This window comes from Hypanus sabinus, chromosome 7 (genome assembly GCF_030144855.1).
Source record: "Hypanus sabinus isolate sHypSab1 chromosome 7, sHypSab1.hap1, whole genome shotgun sequence".
NCBI classification, from domain to species: Eukaryota; Metazoa; Chordata; class Chondrichthyes; order Myliobatiformes; family Dasyatidae; genus Hypanus; species Hypanus sabinus.
Window position 1 is genome coordinate 180,949,266 of NC_082712.1, and position 16,031 is coordinate 180,965,296.

Here is a 16,031-nt window from a genome sequence, read left to right on the forward strand (position 1 = left end):
TGGATCACTCTCTTTACCGGGGTTAATGTGGATCACTCTCTTTACCGAGTTAACGTGGATCACTCTCTTTACCAGGTTAATGTGGATCACTCTCTTTACCGGGGTTAATGTGGATCACTCTCTTTACCGGGGTTAACGTGGATCACTCTCTTTACCGGGTTAATGTGGATCACTCTCTTTACCGGGGTTAATGTGGATCACTCTCTTTACCGGGGTTAATGTGGATCATTCTCTTTACCGGGGTTAATGTGGATCACTCTCTTTACCAGGTTAATGTGGATCATTCTCTTTACCAGGTTAACGTGGATCATTCTCTTTACCGGGTTAATGTGGATCACTCTTTACTGGGGTTAACATGTGGATCACTCTCTTTACCGGGGTTAATGTGGATCATTCTCTTTACCGGGTTAATGTGGATCACTCTCTTTACCGGGTTAATGTGGATCACGCTCTTTACCAAGTTAATGTGGATCACTCTCTTTACCGAGTAAACGTGGATCACTCTCTTTACCAGGTTAATGTGGATCTCTCTCTTTACCGGGGTTAATGTGGATCACTCTCTTTACCAGGTTAATGTGGATCACTTTTTACCGGGGTTAATGTGGATCACTCTCTTTACCGGGTTAACGTGGATCACTCTCTTTACCGAGTTAACGTGGATCACTCTCTTTACCAGGTTAATGTGGATCACTCTCTTTACCAGGTTAATGTGGATCACTCTCTTTACCGGGTTAACATGTGGATCACTCCCTTTACCGGGGTTAATGTGGATCACTCTCTTTACCGGGGTTAATGTGGATCACTCTCTTTACCGGTTAACGTGGATCACTCTCTTTACCGGGTTAATGTGGATCACACTCTTTACTGAGTTAACGTGGATCACTCTCTTTACCAGGTTAATGTGGATCACTCTCTTTACCGGGGTTAATGTGGATCACTCTCTTTACCGGTTAACGTGGATCACTCTCTTTACCGGGGTTAATGTGGATCACTCTCTTTACCGGTTAACGTGGATCACTCTCTTTACCGGGTTAATGTGGATCACTCTCTTTACCGGTTAACGTGGATCACTCTCTTTAACAGGTTAATGTGGATCACTCTCTTTACCAGGTTAATGTGGATCACTCTCTTTACTGAGTTAACGTGGATCACTCTCTTTACCAGGTTAATGTGGATCACTCTCTTTACCGAGTTAACGTGGATCACTCTCTTTACCAGGTTAATGTGGATCACTCTCTTTACCGGGGTTAACGTGGATCACTCTCTTTACCAGGTTAATGTGGATCACTCTCTTTACCGGGGTTAATGTGGATCACTCTCTTTACCGGGGTTAACGTGGATCACTCTCTTTACCGGGTTAATGTGGATCACTCTCTTTACCGGGGTTAATGTGGATCATTCTCTTTACCGGGGTTAATGTGGATCACTCTCTTTACCAGGTTAATGTGGATCACTCTCTTTACCAGGTTAATGTGGATCACTCTCTTTACCGGGGTTAACGTGGATCATTCTCTTTACCGGGTTAACGTGGATCACTCTCTTTACCGGGGTTAATGTGGATCACTCTCTTTACCGGGGTTAACGTGGATCATTCTCTTTACCGGGTTAACGTGGATCATTCTCTTTACCGGGTTAACGTGGATCACTCTCTTTACCGGGGTTAATGTGGATCACTCTCTTTACCGGGGTTAATGTGGATCATTCTCTTTACCGGGTTAATGTGGATCACTCTCTTTACCGGGGTTAACGTGGATCACTCTTTACTGGGGTTAACATGTGGATCACTCTCTTTACCGGGGTTAATGTGGATCATTCTCTTTACCGGGTTAATGTGGATCACTCTCTTTACCGGGTTAATGTGGATCACGCTCTTTACCAAGTTAATGTGGATCACTCTCTTTACCGAGTTAACGTGGATCACTCTCTTTACCAGGTTAATGTGGATCACTCTCTTTACCGGGGTTAATGTGGATCACTCTCTTTACCGAGTTAACGTGGATCACTCTCTTTACCAGGTTAATGTGGATCACTCTCTTTACCGGGGTTAACGTGGATCACTCTCTTTACCAGGTTAATGTGGATCACTCTCTTTACCGGGGTTAATGTGGATCACTCTCTTTACCGGGGTTAACGTGGATCACTCTCTTTACCGGGTTAATGTGGATCACTCTCTTTACTGGGGTTAACATGTGGATCACTCTCTTTACCGAGTTAATGTGGATCACTCTCTTTACCAGGTTAATGTGGATCATTCTCTTTACCGGGTTAACGTGGATCACTCTCTTTACCGGGTTAACGTGGATCACTCTCTTTACCGGGTTAATGTGGATCATTCTCTTTACCGGGGTTAATGTGGATCACTCTCTTTACCAGGTTAATGTGGATCATTCTCTTTACCGGGTTAACGTGGATCACTCTCTTTACCGGGGTTAATGTGGATCACTCTCTTTACCGGGGTTAATGTGGATCATTCTCTTTACCGGGTTAATGTGGATCACTCTCTTTACCGGGGTTAACGTGGATCACTCTTTACCGGGGTTAACATGTGGATCACTCTCTTTACCGGGTTAACGTGGATCACTCTCTTTACTGGGGTTAACGTGGATCACTCTCTTTACCGGGGTTAATGTGGATCATTCTCTTTACCGGGTTAACGTGGATCACTCTCTTTACTGGCGTTAACGTGGATCACTCTCTTTACCGGGGTTAATGTGGATCACTTTTTACCGGGTTAACGTGGATCATTCTCTTTACCGGGTTAACGTGGATCACTCTCTTTACTGGGTTAACGTGGATCACTCTCTTTACTGGGGTTAACATGTGGATCACTCTCTTTACCGGGTTAATGTGGATCACTCTCTTTACCGGGGTTAACATGTGGATCATTCTCTTTACCGGGTTAATGTGGATCACTCTCTTTACTGAGTTAACGTGGATCACTCTCTTTACCGGGTTAATGTGGATCACTCTCTTTACTGAGTTAACGTGGATCACTCTCTTTACCGGGTTAACGTGGATCACTCTCTTTACCGAGTTAACGTGGATCACTCTGTTTACCGGGTTAATGTGGATCACACTCTTTACTGGGTTAATGTGGATCACTCTCTTTACCGGGGTTAACGTGGATCACTCTCTTTACCGGGTTAACATGTGGATCACTCTCTTTACCGAGTTAATGTGGATCACTCTCTTTACCGAGTTAATGTGGATCACTCTCTTTACTGGGTTAATGTGGATCACTCTCTTTTCCGGGTTAATGTGGATTACTCTCTTTACCGGGGTTAACGTGGATCACTCTCTTTACCGGGTTAATGTGGATCACTCTCTTTACCGGGGTTAATGTGGATCATTCTCTTTACCGGGGTTAACATGTGGATCATTCTCTTTACCGGGTTAATGTGGATCACTCTCTTTACTGAGTTAACGTGGATCACTCTCTTTACCGGGTTAATGTGGATCACTCTCTTTACTGAGTTAACGTGGATCACTCTCTTTACCGGGTTAATGTGGATCACTCTCTTTACCGAGTTAACGTGGATCACTCTGTTTACCGGGTTAATGTGGATCACACTCTTTACTGGGTTAATGTGGATCACTCTCTTTACCGGGGTTAACGTGGATCACTCTCTTTACCGGGTTAACATGTGGATCACTCTCTTTACCGAGTTAATGTGGATCACTCTCTTTACCGGGTTAATGTGGATCACTCTCTTTACTGGGTTAATGTGGATCACTCTCTTTTCCGGGTTAATGTGGATTACTCTCTTTACCGGGGTTAACGTGGATCACTCCCTTTACCGGGTTAATGTGGATCACTCTCTTTACCGGGTTAACGTGGATCACTCTCTTTACCGGTGTTAACGTGGATCACACTCTTTACTGAGTGAACGTGGATCATTCTCTTTACCGGGGTTAACGTGGATCACTCTCTTTACCGGGGTTAATGTGGATCACTCTCTTTACTGGGGTTAATGTGGATCACTCTCTTTACCAGGTTAATGTGGATCACTTTTTACCGGGGTTAATGTGGATCACTCTCTTTACCGGGTTAACGTGGATCACTCTCTTTACCGAGTTAACGTGGATCACTCTCTTTACCGTGTTAATGTGGATCACTCTCTTTACCGGGGTTAACATGGATCATTCTGTTTACCGGGTTAATGTGGATCACTCCCTTTACCGGGTTAATGTGCATCACGCTCTTTACTGGGTGTAATCCCAGTCCAGATCTGACAGAGCATTACCTTACAAAGATGAGGAGGAGTTTCCTAGCCAGAGAGTATTGAATATGTGGAATTCATTCCCATAGACAGCAGTGGTGGCCATACCATTGGGTATATTTAAAGTGGAGGTTGATGGGTTCTTGATTAGTCAGTGCATCAAAGATTACAGGGAAAAGGCCAGAGAATAAATCAGCCACCCTGCTTGGCTAAATGGCCTAATTCTGCTCCTAAGTTTGGATGGTTTTATGTTGAAAATTCTTTACTCAGCTTATTACATCTTTCATACAGTTTTGATATACCACCCTGTCACCTGGTTTACAGAGTACAAACCACATCATTTTCAGACTGTAGACCTACCTTACTCCTTAGCTCTAAAATATTTCTAATATTGTAAATATATCCTCTTTGTAGTTCTAAGGTCTTTGCTCCATGACACTATAGCCTAATGCATTTAATACAAGTGAAACTGGTACATTTAACAATTCTCCTGACTGGGGTACATTAAAGAGAAGGAATAGATAGGCTGTGCTTGTTTTCTCTGGGGCAAAGTGAGCTGAAGTGTGGATAGATTGATGAGAGGTACAGATGGAGGAGGTGGTCAGAAGAGTTTCCCCATTGTAAAGGTATCAAAAACAAGCCGCCAGACATTCTGTACAGAAGGCAGTCAGCTTTAAACGTGCACACTGATACCATCTAATGGAGATTTAGTGAAAGACAGCACCTTTCAGTCAGCTAACATCATTTAAGGTTCAAGATTGTTTCATGTAATTTCCTGTACACAGGTGTAAAGGAGAATTAAATAATTTTTACTTCAGATCCAATACAGCACAAAAAAACAATAAAGAACACAATCCTAATAAAATACAATAAATATAAATACATAAGTTCCCTTATATACATAAATTGATTGTATATCCATAGAGTGACTTTAGGCACAGGAGTGTCTGAACATATGTGACTGACAGGAAATGATAAAGTAGTGGTTGAGGGTTAGTGGATGGAGGTATTGATTAGCCTTATTGCTTGGGAAAAGTAACTGTTTTTGTCTGGTGGTCCTGAAGTGAATGCTATGTAGCTTCCCCCTGATGGGAGTGGGACAGACAGTCCATGAGCAGGGTGGGTGGGGATCCTTCGTTATATTACTGGCACTTCTCTGTATATGCCCTTACTTGTGAATAGGCTGGTGCCAATGATGCTTGGGCAGTTCTGATTACCCCTTGTAGAGCCTTGCTGTCCACCACAGTGCAGATACTGTAATATGTAGGTATGTTTACCACTGCACTTCTGTAGAATTATGTAAATATAGATGGAGATGAGAAGGGATTTATTTAGCCAGAGAGCAATGCATCTGTGGAAATCTGTGGTGGGCAAGACATTGAGTATTTTGGGTATTTTTAAGCTAGCGGTTGATAAATTCTTAATTAGTCAGGACACGAAGGGATATGGGGAGAAGGCAGGAGATTGGGGCTAGGAAGGAAAATAAATCAGCCATGGTGAAATAGTGGAGCAGATTCAATGGGCCAAAAGGCCTAACTCTGCTCCTGCAGCTTATGGTCTTATAAATGTGCACAGTCCAGCTCTCTACAGCCTCTTCAGAAAGTAAAAGTGTCGGTCAGCTTTCCTGATTGTGTGGGATGTGTTGTGGGACCACGCGAGGTTACATGAGATGTATACTCCACGGTGTTTGAAACAGCTTGTAGTTTCTGTTGTAGAGTTGCCCAAGATGGTGCCAAATATGGCAGCTATACTGCAAGCTCTGGTACCAACTTTACAGTGCACTGCTAATTTCTGCAATTTCCTTTGAATTTTTTGTTCAAGAAGCTGATAGTCATATCAGATATGATTGACTGACTCTTCTGAACATTGGGAAGACGGCATTAACCCACAACGTGCCGCCTTTTCTACAATGGGAAACCCTGCTTACACGATCCATGGGAGGCCCATTCACTGCACCGTCGATACCTCAGAAGTGGCGGAGGTGAGGGAGAAGGGCCAGTGTCCTGGTGAGTCTGAGACAGTGTGATAATCAGTTGCCATTCCCTAGCCAACGTTCAAACCCTCGACAACAAGCTGTGCGAACTGACAGCCAGAATCTTCTACCAGCGGGAAACAAAGGAATGTAACGTTTTGTGCTTCGTGGAAACCTGGTTGACAGAGGAGATACTGGACCATGCTATCGAGCCCTCTGGGTTCTCCCTGTTTTGGGTGGACAGGTCTAAAAACCTCCCTTCAAGAGTAAAGGAGGTGGGGTATGCTTCATGGTCAATATGCTTGGTGCAACCCCGGAAGGTGCATGCCGTCAAATACTTTTGTTCCCCAGATCTGGAGTACTTTGTGCCGCATATCATCAGAAACCTTGGCAAACGTCTATACTGAATCTCTACAGACTCCTGAGGGACTGTTGGACTTTCTTTGCAATTATATTTTTATGATGGATCCAGGACATGTCCTCTGAGATAGTGACACCCAGGATTTTAAAGCCAAAGGATTTTCCACCACACATCATTCTAAAACCAATTGGTTTCCAAAACCAATGGTCTCACTTCAAGGACTCTTTATCTTGCTATTTCATGTTTGTTACTTATTGTTATTTATTTATATTTGCATTTGTACAGTTTGTTGTTCTTTGATCCTGTTTACAGTTACTGTTCTATAGATTTGCTAAGTATGCCCGCAGAAAAAGAATCTCAGGGTTTTATGTACTGTATGTACTCTGATTATAAATTTTGCTTTGAATTCTTGAGTTCCAAATAGGGGTCTTGGGCTGAAATGTCAATTGCTCATTCATTTCCATAGATGCTGTCTGACTTGCTGAGTTCTTCCACCATTTTATGTGTTAATCCTACCCATTCTTGCTTTGGTCATACCTTAACCTAGCAATCAATCTTGTGTAACTATGTTTCACTGTCTCCAAGGCAATAAATCCTTCCTTAGGGACAAGAACAAATATAAACATGGTACTCCAGGTGTGGTCTTGCCAGTGTGGTGAAGGTCGCCACATCACAACCCTTCCTAATAAATTACTAATCATGCAGATATAAAACATAAAAATACCTCTGCGCACCAACACTACACATTGTTCATCATTTTAAAAGCACAGGATTACTTCTTAGAGTTACAGAGACACAGAGCAATACAACTCAGATACAGGCCCTTTGGCCCAGCTGGTCCATGCCAAGCACGGTGCCCACCCAATTTCCTGCATTTGGCCCATATCCATCTAAGCACTGCCCCCCCCCCATCCCTGTACCCATCCAAGAGCTTCTTAAATGCAATATTTCCACCAATTTTTTTACAACTTCACGGACCATCCATTGCTCTGAGCAAGAAATTATCACGCAACCTGAAAACTGCAAGGTACTTTAAATGTTTTTTTGGTAATATGCATAGAAAACACAAGTAAATGATGTCAGGTAGTCAAAATAACTCACAGGCAAAACAGCAAAAGTAAAATGTTTTGACTCAATGGCATCGGTATTCAGCAGGCTGGCATTTTATTAAGGATGAGCTACTGACCGCCATTCTGTTTGTTGTTACAATTTGTAACAGTGTTGTAACTTGAAACACTATCAATGTAAAATCAATTAAGTTCTAAAATGTTTCAAAGTAAAGGTTGTGTTATGTTCGTTATTTAGAAAACTTATGGATTATATGCATCAGCACTTAATTAATTGCAGGGTATTTCACATAGATTTCAAAAATATATTTCAAGATGGCGGCGCGATGCAGTTTGCAGCGGCCTCTCCGGAGTTGATATCTTATTTTGTCAAGCAGGGTGCCGTGCACAACCCTAATTGGATGAAAAACGGACATGGGAGCACGGAGGAACATCTGGAAATCTCCAGGAAGGCCTTCTTTGTTGCTGCTGCTGTTGTGAGGTCCGGGTCTGTGCTAGGAAGAACAGGCCCCCAGTCCTCGGGGTTGTGTTGCCGGTGGCTGGTGGCGGGGGCATCGGCAGAGGATGGTGCTCAGAGAGGCTGTGCCGGAGGGGATGGTCGTCGGCTCGGAGGTTCGACGGACTCGGAGTCCACTGCGGTCAGGTCGCTTTCACTGTGTGCTGCATCTGCGAGGCTGAGTCCGGCGGTGCCGTGGAAGCCCATAGCGGGGGTATTCCCTTCTGCCGCCTGCGTGGGATGACGAATCTATCGGGACCCTGAGGACTTGTGGAAACTGTGTGGTGGTTTCTTTTGAACTTATAATCTTTTAACATCTTTGGACTATTTTTACTGGGCCCATAGTCTGTTTTTTTTTAAAATCAATTATGGCATTGTTTGCACTGTTGTAACTATATGTTGTAATTATATGGTTTTGTGTAGGTCTTGTAGCTTTAGTTTTTGGTTTGTAGAGTTGGTGGTAGAGTTGGTCTCCTGACTTGGTGTGTATGGGTAGTCTTGTTTTGTCTAGTGGATTTGGAGCTCCTTTCCAGGGAACACACTAAGATGGTAGCGCGATATTAATATGCAGCAGCCTCTCCGGACTCTGGATTTGGGGATTGCCAAACGTTATGTGGATTTTTTGGTGTAGTCTGTTTTGTTGTGTGCTCTTGTAATATCATTCTGGAAGAACGTTGTTTTATTTTTTAACTGCATTGCAGTTGTGGTTTCTAAATGACAATAAACCGAAATTCAATTCAATTATAAAAGAAAACAGCAGCTGTGCTCAACGAAGGTTATAACGTGGGAGTATTTCAGGTACTGTGCAGATGTGCACCCACGCAGCTTAGAAGAAACAGTATTCCCCTGGCAGCTTGTTCCCAGGTTCCTTTTAAATCTTTCCTCTTCACCCTAAATTTATGGCCACTGGTCATGGCCTCCTCTCCCATGGAGAAATTGCTGGCACCATGCACCATATCTATGTCCACTAGTCTTGGACTCCCCTGTCCTGGAGAAAAGGGAGTTACCATGCACCATATCTATGTCCACTAGTCTTGGACTCCCCTACACTAGAGAAAGGGCTGGCACCATCCACTATACCTATGTCCACTAGTCTTATCCTGGCGAAAAGCCATCCACCATATCTGTGCATCTCACAATTGTAAACATTTCTACAAAGTCGTAAACACAGGCGATTCTGTAAATGCTAGAAATCCAGAAAAGAAAACACAAAATGCTAGAGGAACTCAGCAGGTGATGCAGCATCAATGGAGATTAATAAAAAGTCAACATTTTGTGCCCAGATTCTTCATTAGGAAGTCGCCCCTCATTCTCTTGTGTTCCAGCCTGGCCAACATTTCCCTATAACTCAGACCCTTGAATCTTAGCAACATCTCCATAAATCTTTTCTTGCTATCAAGTGATTTTCCTCAACATTCTCCCACATTACAAAGCAGCTCCCATCTTCCTGATGATTCACTTATCCTCCTTGTTGTTATGTTATGTTGTTCATCCTTCGGAGTCGAAGACGACCACGACTTCTGTCAGGTGGAGGGTTTGTGACTGTGGGTCCGGAGGTGACTGGTGAGGCCAATCCGGGCCCTGAAAGCTCGCCCACACGTGGGACATACGAGGGTAGGTGCTGCAGTGGAAGTGGAGGTAGCTCGAGCCTTGCGCGCGGTGCGTTTCCTCTGAGCCTCTGCGGTGCGTCTGAGTTCTGCTGCATACGCTCCTTTAGTGGTCCTGCTCCACCAGGTTGGGCGATCCAGAGCAAGCGATTCCCAGCTACTGGGATTGATGTTGAGGTCTTTGAGGCAGTCTTTGAAACGTTTCTTCTACCCTCCAACTCAGCGCTTGCCCTGGCTCAGCTCTCCATACAGCAGCTGTTTTGGTAGTCGACTGTCAGACATCCTGACGACTTGGCCAGCCCATCTGGCTTGGGCTTTCTGTAGGAGGGTGTAGATGCTGTGGGTGCTAGCCCGCTCCAGGACCTCCATGTCTGGGACTTTGTCCTGCCATCGTACATGGAGAAGTCTGCAGAAGCAGCTCAAATGGAAGTGGTTGAGCTGTTTAGCATGTCTGCTGTAGACAGTCCAGGTCTCGCTGGCATAGAGGAGGGTGGTGAGAACCACTGCTCGGTAGACCTTCAGCTTGGTGGTAAGGCTGAGTCCTCTCCGCTCCCACACATTCTCACGGAATCTTCCAAAGGCAGCACTGGCTTTGGTTATTCTGTTGCTGATCTCTGCATCTATGTTCACCGCTTGTGATAGAGTACTGCCCAGATAAGTAAAGCTGTCGACTGCCGGTAGCTTCTGCCCCTTTACTGTGATATGTGGTTTCTGGTAGGGCTTTCCGGGTGTGGGCTGGTACATAACTTTTTGGTCTTTTTGGTGCTGATTGTAAGTCCAAAGTTGTCACAGGCTCGTGAGAAGTAGTCCATTTCTCGCTGCATCTTCTGCTCTGTGCTGGCATTGAGGGCACAATCGTCAGCGAATAAGAGGTTTCTGACGACGGTCTCCTTTACCTTTGTAACAGCCTGTAGATGCTGGAGGTTGAATAGCCCACTGCCAGTCCTGTATCTGACGTGTATACCATCCTGACAATTGCGGAAGACATCAGTCAGCATAGCAGAGAAGACCATGCTAAAGAGTGTAGAGGCGAGAACACATCCTTGCTTCACACCGTTCGTCACTGGGAAGGCTTCTGACTCGTCACCATCATCCAAAACTTTCACCATCATGCCATCGTGGAACTGCCAAACAATCGTGATGAACCTGCTAGGGCAGCCAAACTTCTCCATTATCTTCCATAAGCAATCTCTGCTGACCGTATCAAATGCCTTGGTCAGATTGACGAAGGTCATAAGGAGGTCGCTGTGCTGCTCTTGACATTTTTCCTGGAGTTGGCGTGCAGCAAATATCATGTCGACAGTTCCACGCTCTGCACAGAAGCCACATTGGCTTTCTGGGAAGAGACCTTGCTCTAGGTGTTGGAGAAGGCGATTAAGCAGGACGTGAGCCAAGATCTTCCCAGCTCTGGACAGGAGGGAGTTGCCTCGGTGATTGTCACAAGACTGCCGGTTGCCTATCCTCTTGTAGATGTGGACTATGCTGGCATCTTTCAACTGTTGCAGGACCTTTCCTTCGTTCCACATAGACTGGAAGAGCTCAATCAGCTTCTGCATCATGAATGGGTCTCCTGCCTCCAGAAGAGGAATTATCCCCCTCTGGCACGTCACTTGCTCAGCTTGATTGCTCACAAACTCTACTGCATCACCACACATGAATGTTCAGTCCTCAGTAATCATGAACTTGTGCAGGCCAAGTACTGATGCTTTTTGCACCCCATCAACAAAAAGCTGACAACATGAAAATGACCCATTTACCCTGCTCTTGTTCTCTACCCTTTAACTAATCCATTATCTGCACACTCACTCCCACAATCCAGAAGAGATTCACCAGGATGCTGAGGGCATGAACTACAACGAGAGGATGGGCAAACTTGGCTTGTTTTCTCTGGAGTGGCAGAGAATGGGGGGACATCTGATAGAGGTTTATAAGACATATGAGCAGAATTAGGCCATTGACCCCATCCGCTCTGCCATTCCATTATGGCTAATTTATTTTCCCCTTCAACCCCATTCTCCTGCCTCTTCTCCACAACCTCTGATTAATCAAGAACCTATCAACCTCCACAAAATACCCAATCACTTGAACTCCACAGTAGGATTTATCATCCTCTGGCTAAAGAAATTCCTCCTGATCCTAGACTTACCCATTACAGCAAACAAAGACTCCGCATCCACTCTATCTAGGTCTTTCAATATTTGATAGGTTTCAATGAGATCGCCACTCATTCTTCTAAACACCAGTGATTACGGACCCAGAGCCATCAAGCGCTCCTCATATGTTAACCCTTTCATTCACAGAATCATTCTCATGAACCTCCAGTGGACCCTCTCCAATACCAGTGCATCTTTTCTTAAACAAAGGGATCAAAATTGCTTACAATATTCTAAGAGCAATCTAACAAATGCCTTATAAAGCCCCAACATTATATCATTGCCTTTATATTCTAGTCCTCTCAAAATAAATGCCTTCCTTATCATTGACTTAACCTGCAAGTTAACCTTTAGGGAATCCTGTACAAGGACTCCTAAGTCCCTTTGTATCTCTGATTTTTGAATTTTCTCCCCATTTAGAAAACAGTCCACACCTTTATTCTTTCTACCAAAATATTCCATCTACACTATATTCCATCTACCACTTCTTTGCCCATTCTCCTAATCTAAGTCCTTCTATAACCTCCCTGCCTCCTCAACACTACCTACCCCTCATCTATCTTCATATCTTCCTCAAAGTTAGCCACAAAGCCATCAACTCCATCATCCAAATCATGACATACTATATAACGCGAAAAGAAGCAGTCCTAAAACCAACTTCTGCAGAACACCACTAGCCACAGCAGCCGAAGAGTAAAAACCTCCTTTATTCCCACTCTTTGCCCCCTGCCAATCATCCACACTGGTAACTTTCTTATAATACCCTGGGCTCTTATCTTGTTTAGCAACCTCATGATTAGCACCTTGTCAATGCCTTCTGAAAATCCAAGTACACAACATCCACTGACTCTCCTTTGTCTATCCTGCCTGTTATTTCCTCAAAGAATTCTAATAGACTTGTCAAGAAAGATTTTCCCTTAGAGAAACCATGCTGATTTTGGTTTATTTTATCATGTGTCTCCAATACCCTAAAATCTCATCCTTAATAATGAACTCCAACCTCCTTCCAACCACTAAGGTCAAGCTAACAGGCCTATAATTTCCTTTCTTCTGCCTTCCTCCCTTCTTAAAGAGTGACATTTGTAATTTTCCACACCTCTGGAACCATCCCAGAATCTAGTAATTTTTGAAAGAATCTTACTAATTCTTACAAAGTTTTAAGAGGCATTGTGTAGACAGCCAGTATCTTTTCCCAGGGTTGATATGACTACTGCTAGAGGCCATGTATGATGATGAAAAGTTCAAAGTAGATGTGTGAGGCAAGTTCTTTTTTTTAACACAGTATAATATTGGCTGGAATACACTGACATATACGATGGTGGATGTTGATACAATAGAGATAATTAAGAGATTCTTAAATAGTCACATGATTGTGTAATACCCTGGTTTAATGTTTTAATACAGTTGTGCTGTTGGGTATTTTATGCAGATTTTCTCAAAATGCAATGTGCTCCTTTAGTTACATTAAACAATTGAGTATTCCTTTTTTTTTGCTGCTTAAAATAACAATTCCGTTGATTAGGTTAGGCATTTTACTGTATAATAGCCAATAGGATTTGTCTTGTTAATATTTTGTAACATAAAATGCCCCAGAACATTCTAGAGGGATCGGGGGTGGCCATTTTTGGGGAGAGTGCAGGAGTCTTGGAGGAAGAATGGAAACAGAAACGGAAATGGAAATAGACACGGGCATGGACAACAAGCATAGCAAAAGAACGTGAACTTATTTTGAAGGACAGAGACTGCTGTTGGAAAATCCTCATGCAGACAATGGTCTCACAGAGAATGTGAAATAACTTTTAATCAGCTAGTTATCACACAACCTTGGAGACAGTTTAATACTTTGTCCTTGGTTGTTACATAGATATTTGTTTTTGTTTTGCTTGGACTGTGTTTTCAGGCAGAATAGTTTGGTACTGTGAGTAAATGAAGTGAAGCAAACTGATTATGCAACAATGAGTTCCAATGATTATGTGCACACTACAGGCTAATTAATGAACGTGTATTGGGCCTTTTTCTTTATTCTGGTTGTTACAGTTTAAAATATTTTGTCAATATAATTTTAATCTAAGTTTACACTGGTGTGGGTTAAATTATTGTTTCCTGCCGAACAGTAAATTTGCATAAAAACACAAAATGCTGGCAGAACTCAGCAGGCCAGACAGCATCTATGGGAGGAGAAAGTGACAATGTTTCGGGCCGAAACCCTTCATCAAGAGTGAAGTAACATGGGATGGTCGAGGGGGGATGGGGGAAGGAGGGGGTCCTTCACTCCTGATGAAGGGTTTCGGCCTGAAACATCATCACTACCTCCTCCCATAGATGCTGTCTGGCCTGCTGAGTTCTGCCAGCATTTTGTGTTTTTATTTATTTCCAGCATCTGCAGATTCACTTGTGTTGCCAGTATATTTGCATATGTGTGTGTCAGTATGCACACAAGTTACAATCCTACTTTTCCTTAAAGGAACATTCAAACTTTTATGTTTTGTGATTACCCAAATCATATTCATCCTAAACATGTTTATTCATTGGTAATAGTCTTTTCATTGTTATTCCCCATGCACTGTAGAATTAAGTTACCAAATGTTCATGTACCTCCATTCCCTGTGCAATTGTAATCCTCTCACCCTAGGCTTGTAATCAATTACCTATTACTGTGAATATAAACCAATGTAGGCAGAAGAGATTAGTTTAGTTAGACATTTAATTACTAGTTTAATTAGTTTGGAACAAGATCATGGGCTGAAGGGCCAGTTCCTACGGAGTATTCTGCGAAACCTTTCTCAGTCTAACAAATGTCTTTTGAAGATCCAGATATTGTGCCTCCACCAGGATAACCATTAGCCAGGAAGCTTCCAGACATTGTCCCCTGCAATGTTTCACACCACCTGACAGAGCAGACAGGAACATGTCTCCCTTGAAAGTCAGCCCTTTCACCAGTACAGAGGACAGCTTTAGAGTATGTGGCTATAGTGTCCAGAGTTGAACACAAAATCAGAAGGGCAGTACAGTAGCACAGCCGCTAAAGCAACTCCTCACAGTGCCAGCTGGAAGAGCGGGGTTTGATTCTCACTGCTGAGTGTAAGGTGTTTGTATGTTCTCCCCGCGATCTCATGGGCTTCCTCTGGGTGCTCCAGTTTCCTCCCACTTTCCAAAGATGTAGCATGTATGGATTAGGGTTAGTGAGTTGTGGGCATGCTTCATTCGTGTTGGAAGCTTGGCGACGATTGCAGGCACTCAGCACAATTCTCACTTTTATTTGATGCTTTTTACTGTATGCTTTGATATTTCAAAGCTCATGTGACAAATCTTTCTTTCTCTAAAACTATTCTCCAACAAGAGAATGTTGCCTGCTGAACCACACCAGACAGAACAAAGCTGACAGTATCACAAATATTATTATGTGCCTAAAACTGAACATATCACACATGGCCAAGGACAGCCTAAAGCAGAAAATGACAAAGAACATGGGATGTACGGACTGCGCTGAATGAACTGACTTACCAGTACATGCTCTGATATGGAAGCATTTGCAACAGACGTTGTGAAAACATTATCAGCAGCTCCAGTCATACTCGCCACTGTCACCGTTGTCACCTCTGCAAAACAGGAACCAAGGGTGTCAAAAACTAGACATGTGCTTGATTAAACATAGCAGACTGTGCAGATGTCTCCATTGACTCTTATCAATTATTCTCATCACTCTTTCAAAATCATCTTATACAGATGAATCTCAGCATGATACAAGAACTGCTCTGCACTTGACCACAAGAAACTTGTGCCGAATTACTGAACTGTGTCTACAACTACAGAGACTTGTGGACACACCGCAACACATCATGAAAACACAAAAGATTCTGCAGATACTGCAAATCCAGAGGAATACACAGTAAATGCTGGAGGAACTCAGCAGGCAAGGCAGCGTGTATGGAAAAGAGTATAGTTGACATCTCAGCCCAAAATGTTGACTGTACTCTTGTCCATAGACGCTGCCTGGCCTGCTGGATTCCTCCAACAGTTTGTGTGCATTGCTTGGATTTCCAGCATCTGCAGAACTTCTCTCGTTTGTGATACAATCAACATTTCTGGCCAAGACCCTTCATCAGGACTGGAAAGGAAGGGAAAGAGGCCAGAATAAGAAGGTGAGGAGGAAGA

The 16,031-nt window shown here is 43.5% G+C and overlaps 1 protein-coding gene across 1 annotated transcript in view; it reads right to left on the minus strand.

Annotated features, from left to right (window-relative positions):
• The window catches only part of LOC132397453 (deformed epidermal autoregulatory factor 1 homolog), a 138,579-nt gene that overhangs the window by 118,518 nt on the left and 4,030 nt on the right, over positions 1-16,031 (minus strand). Inside the window, exon 2 of the mRNA XM_059976268.1 lies at positions 15,381-15,475. Within this exon, the coding sequence (XP_059832251.1) occupies positions 15,381-15,475 (95 nt within the window). The remainder of the gene's footprint in view (positions 1-15,380; positions 15,476-16,031) is intronic.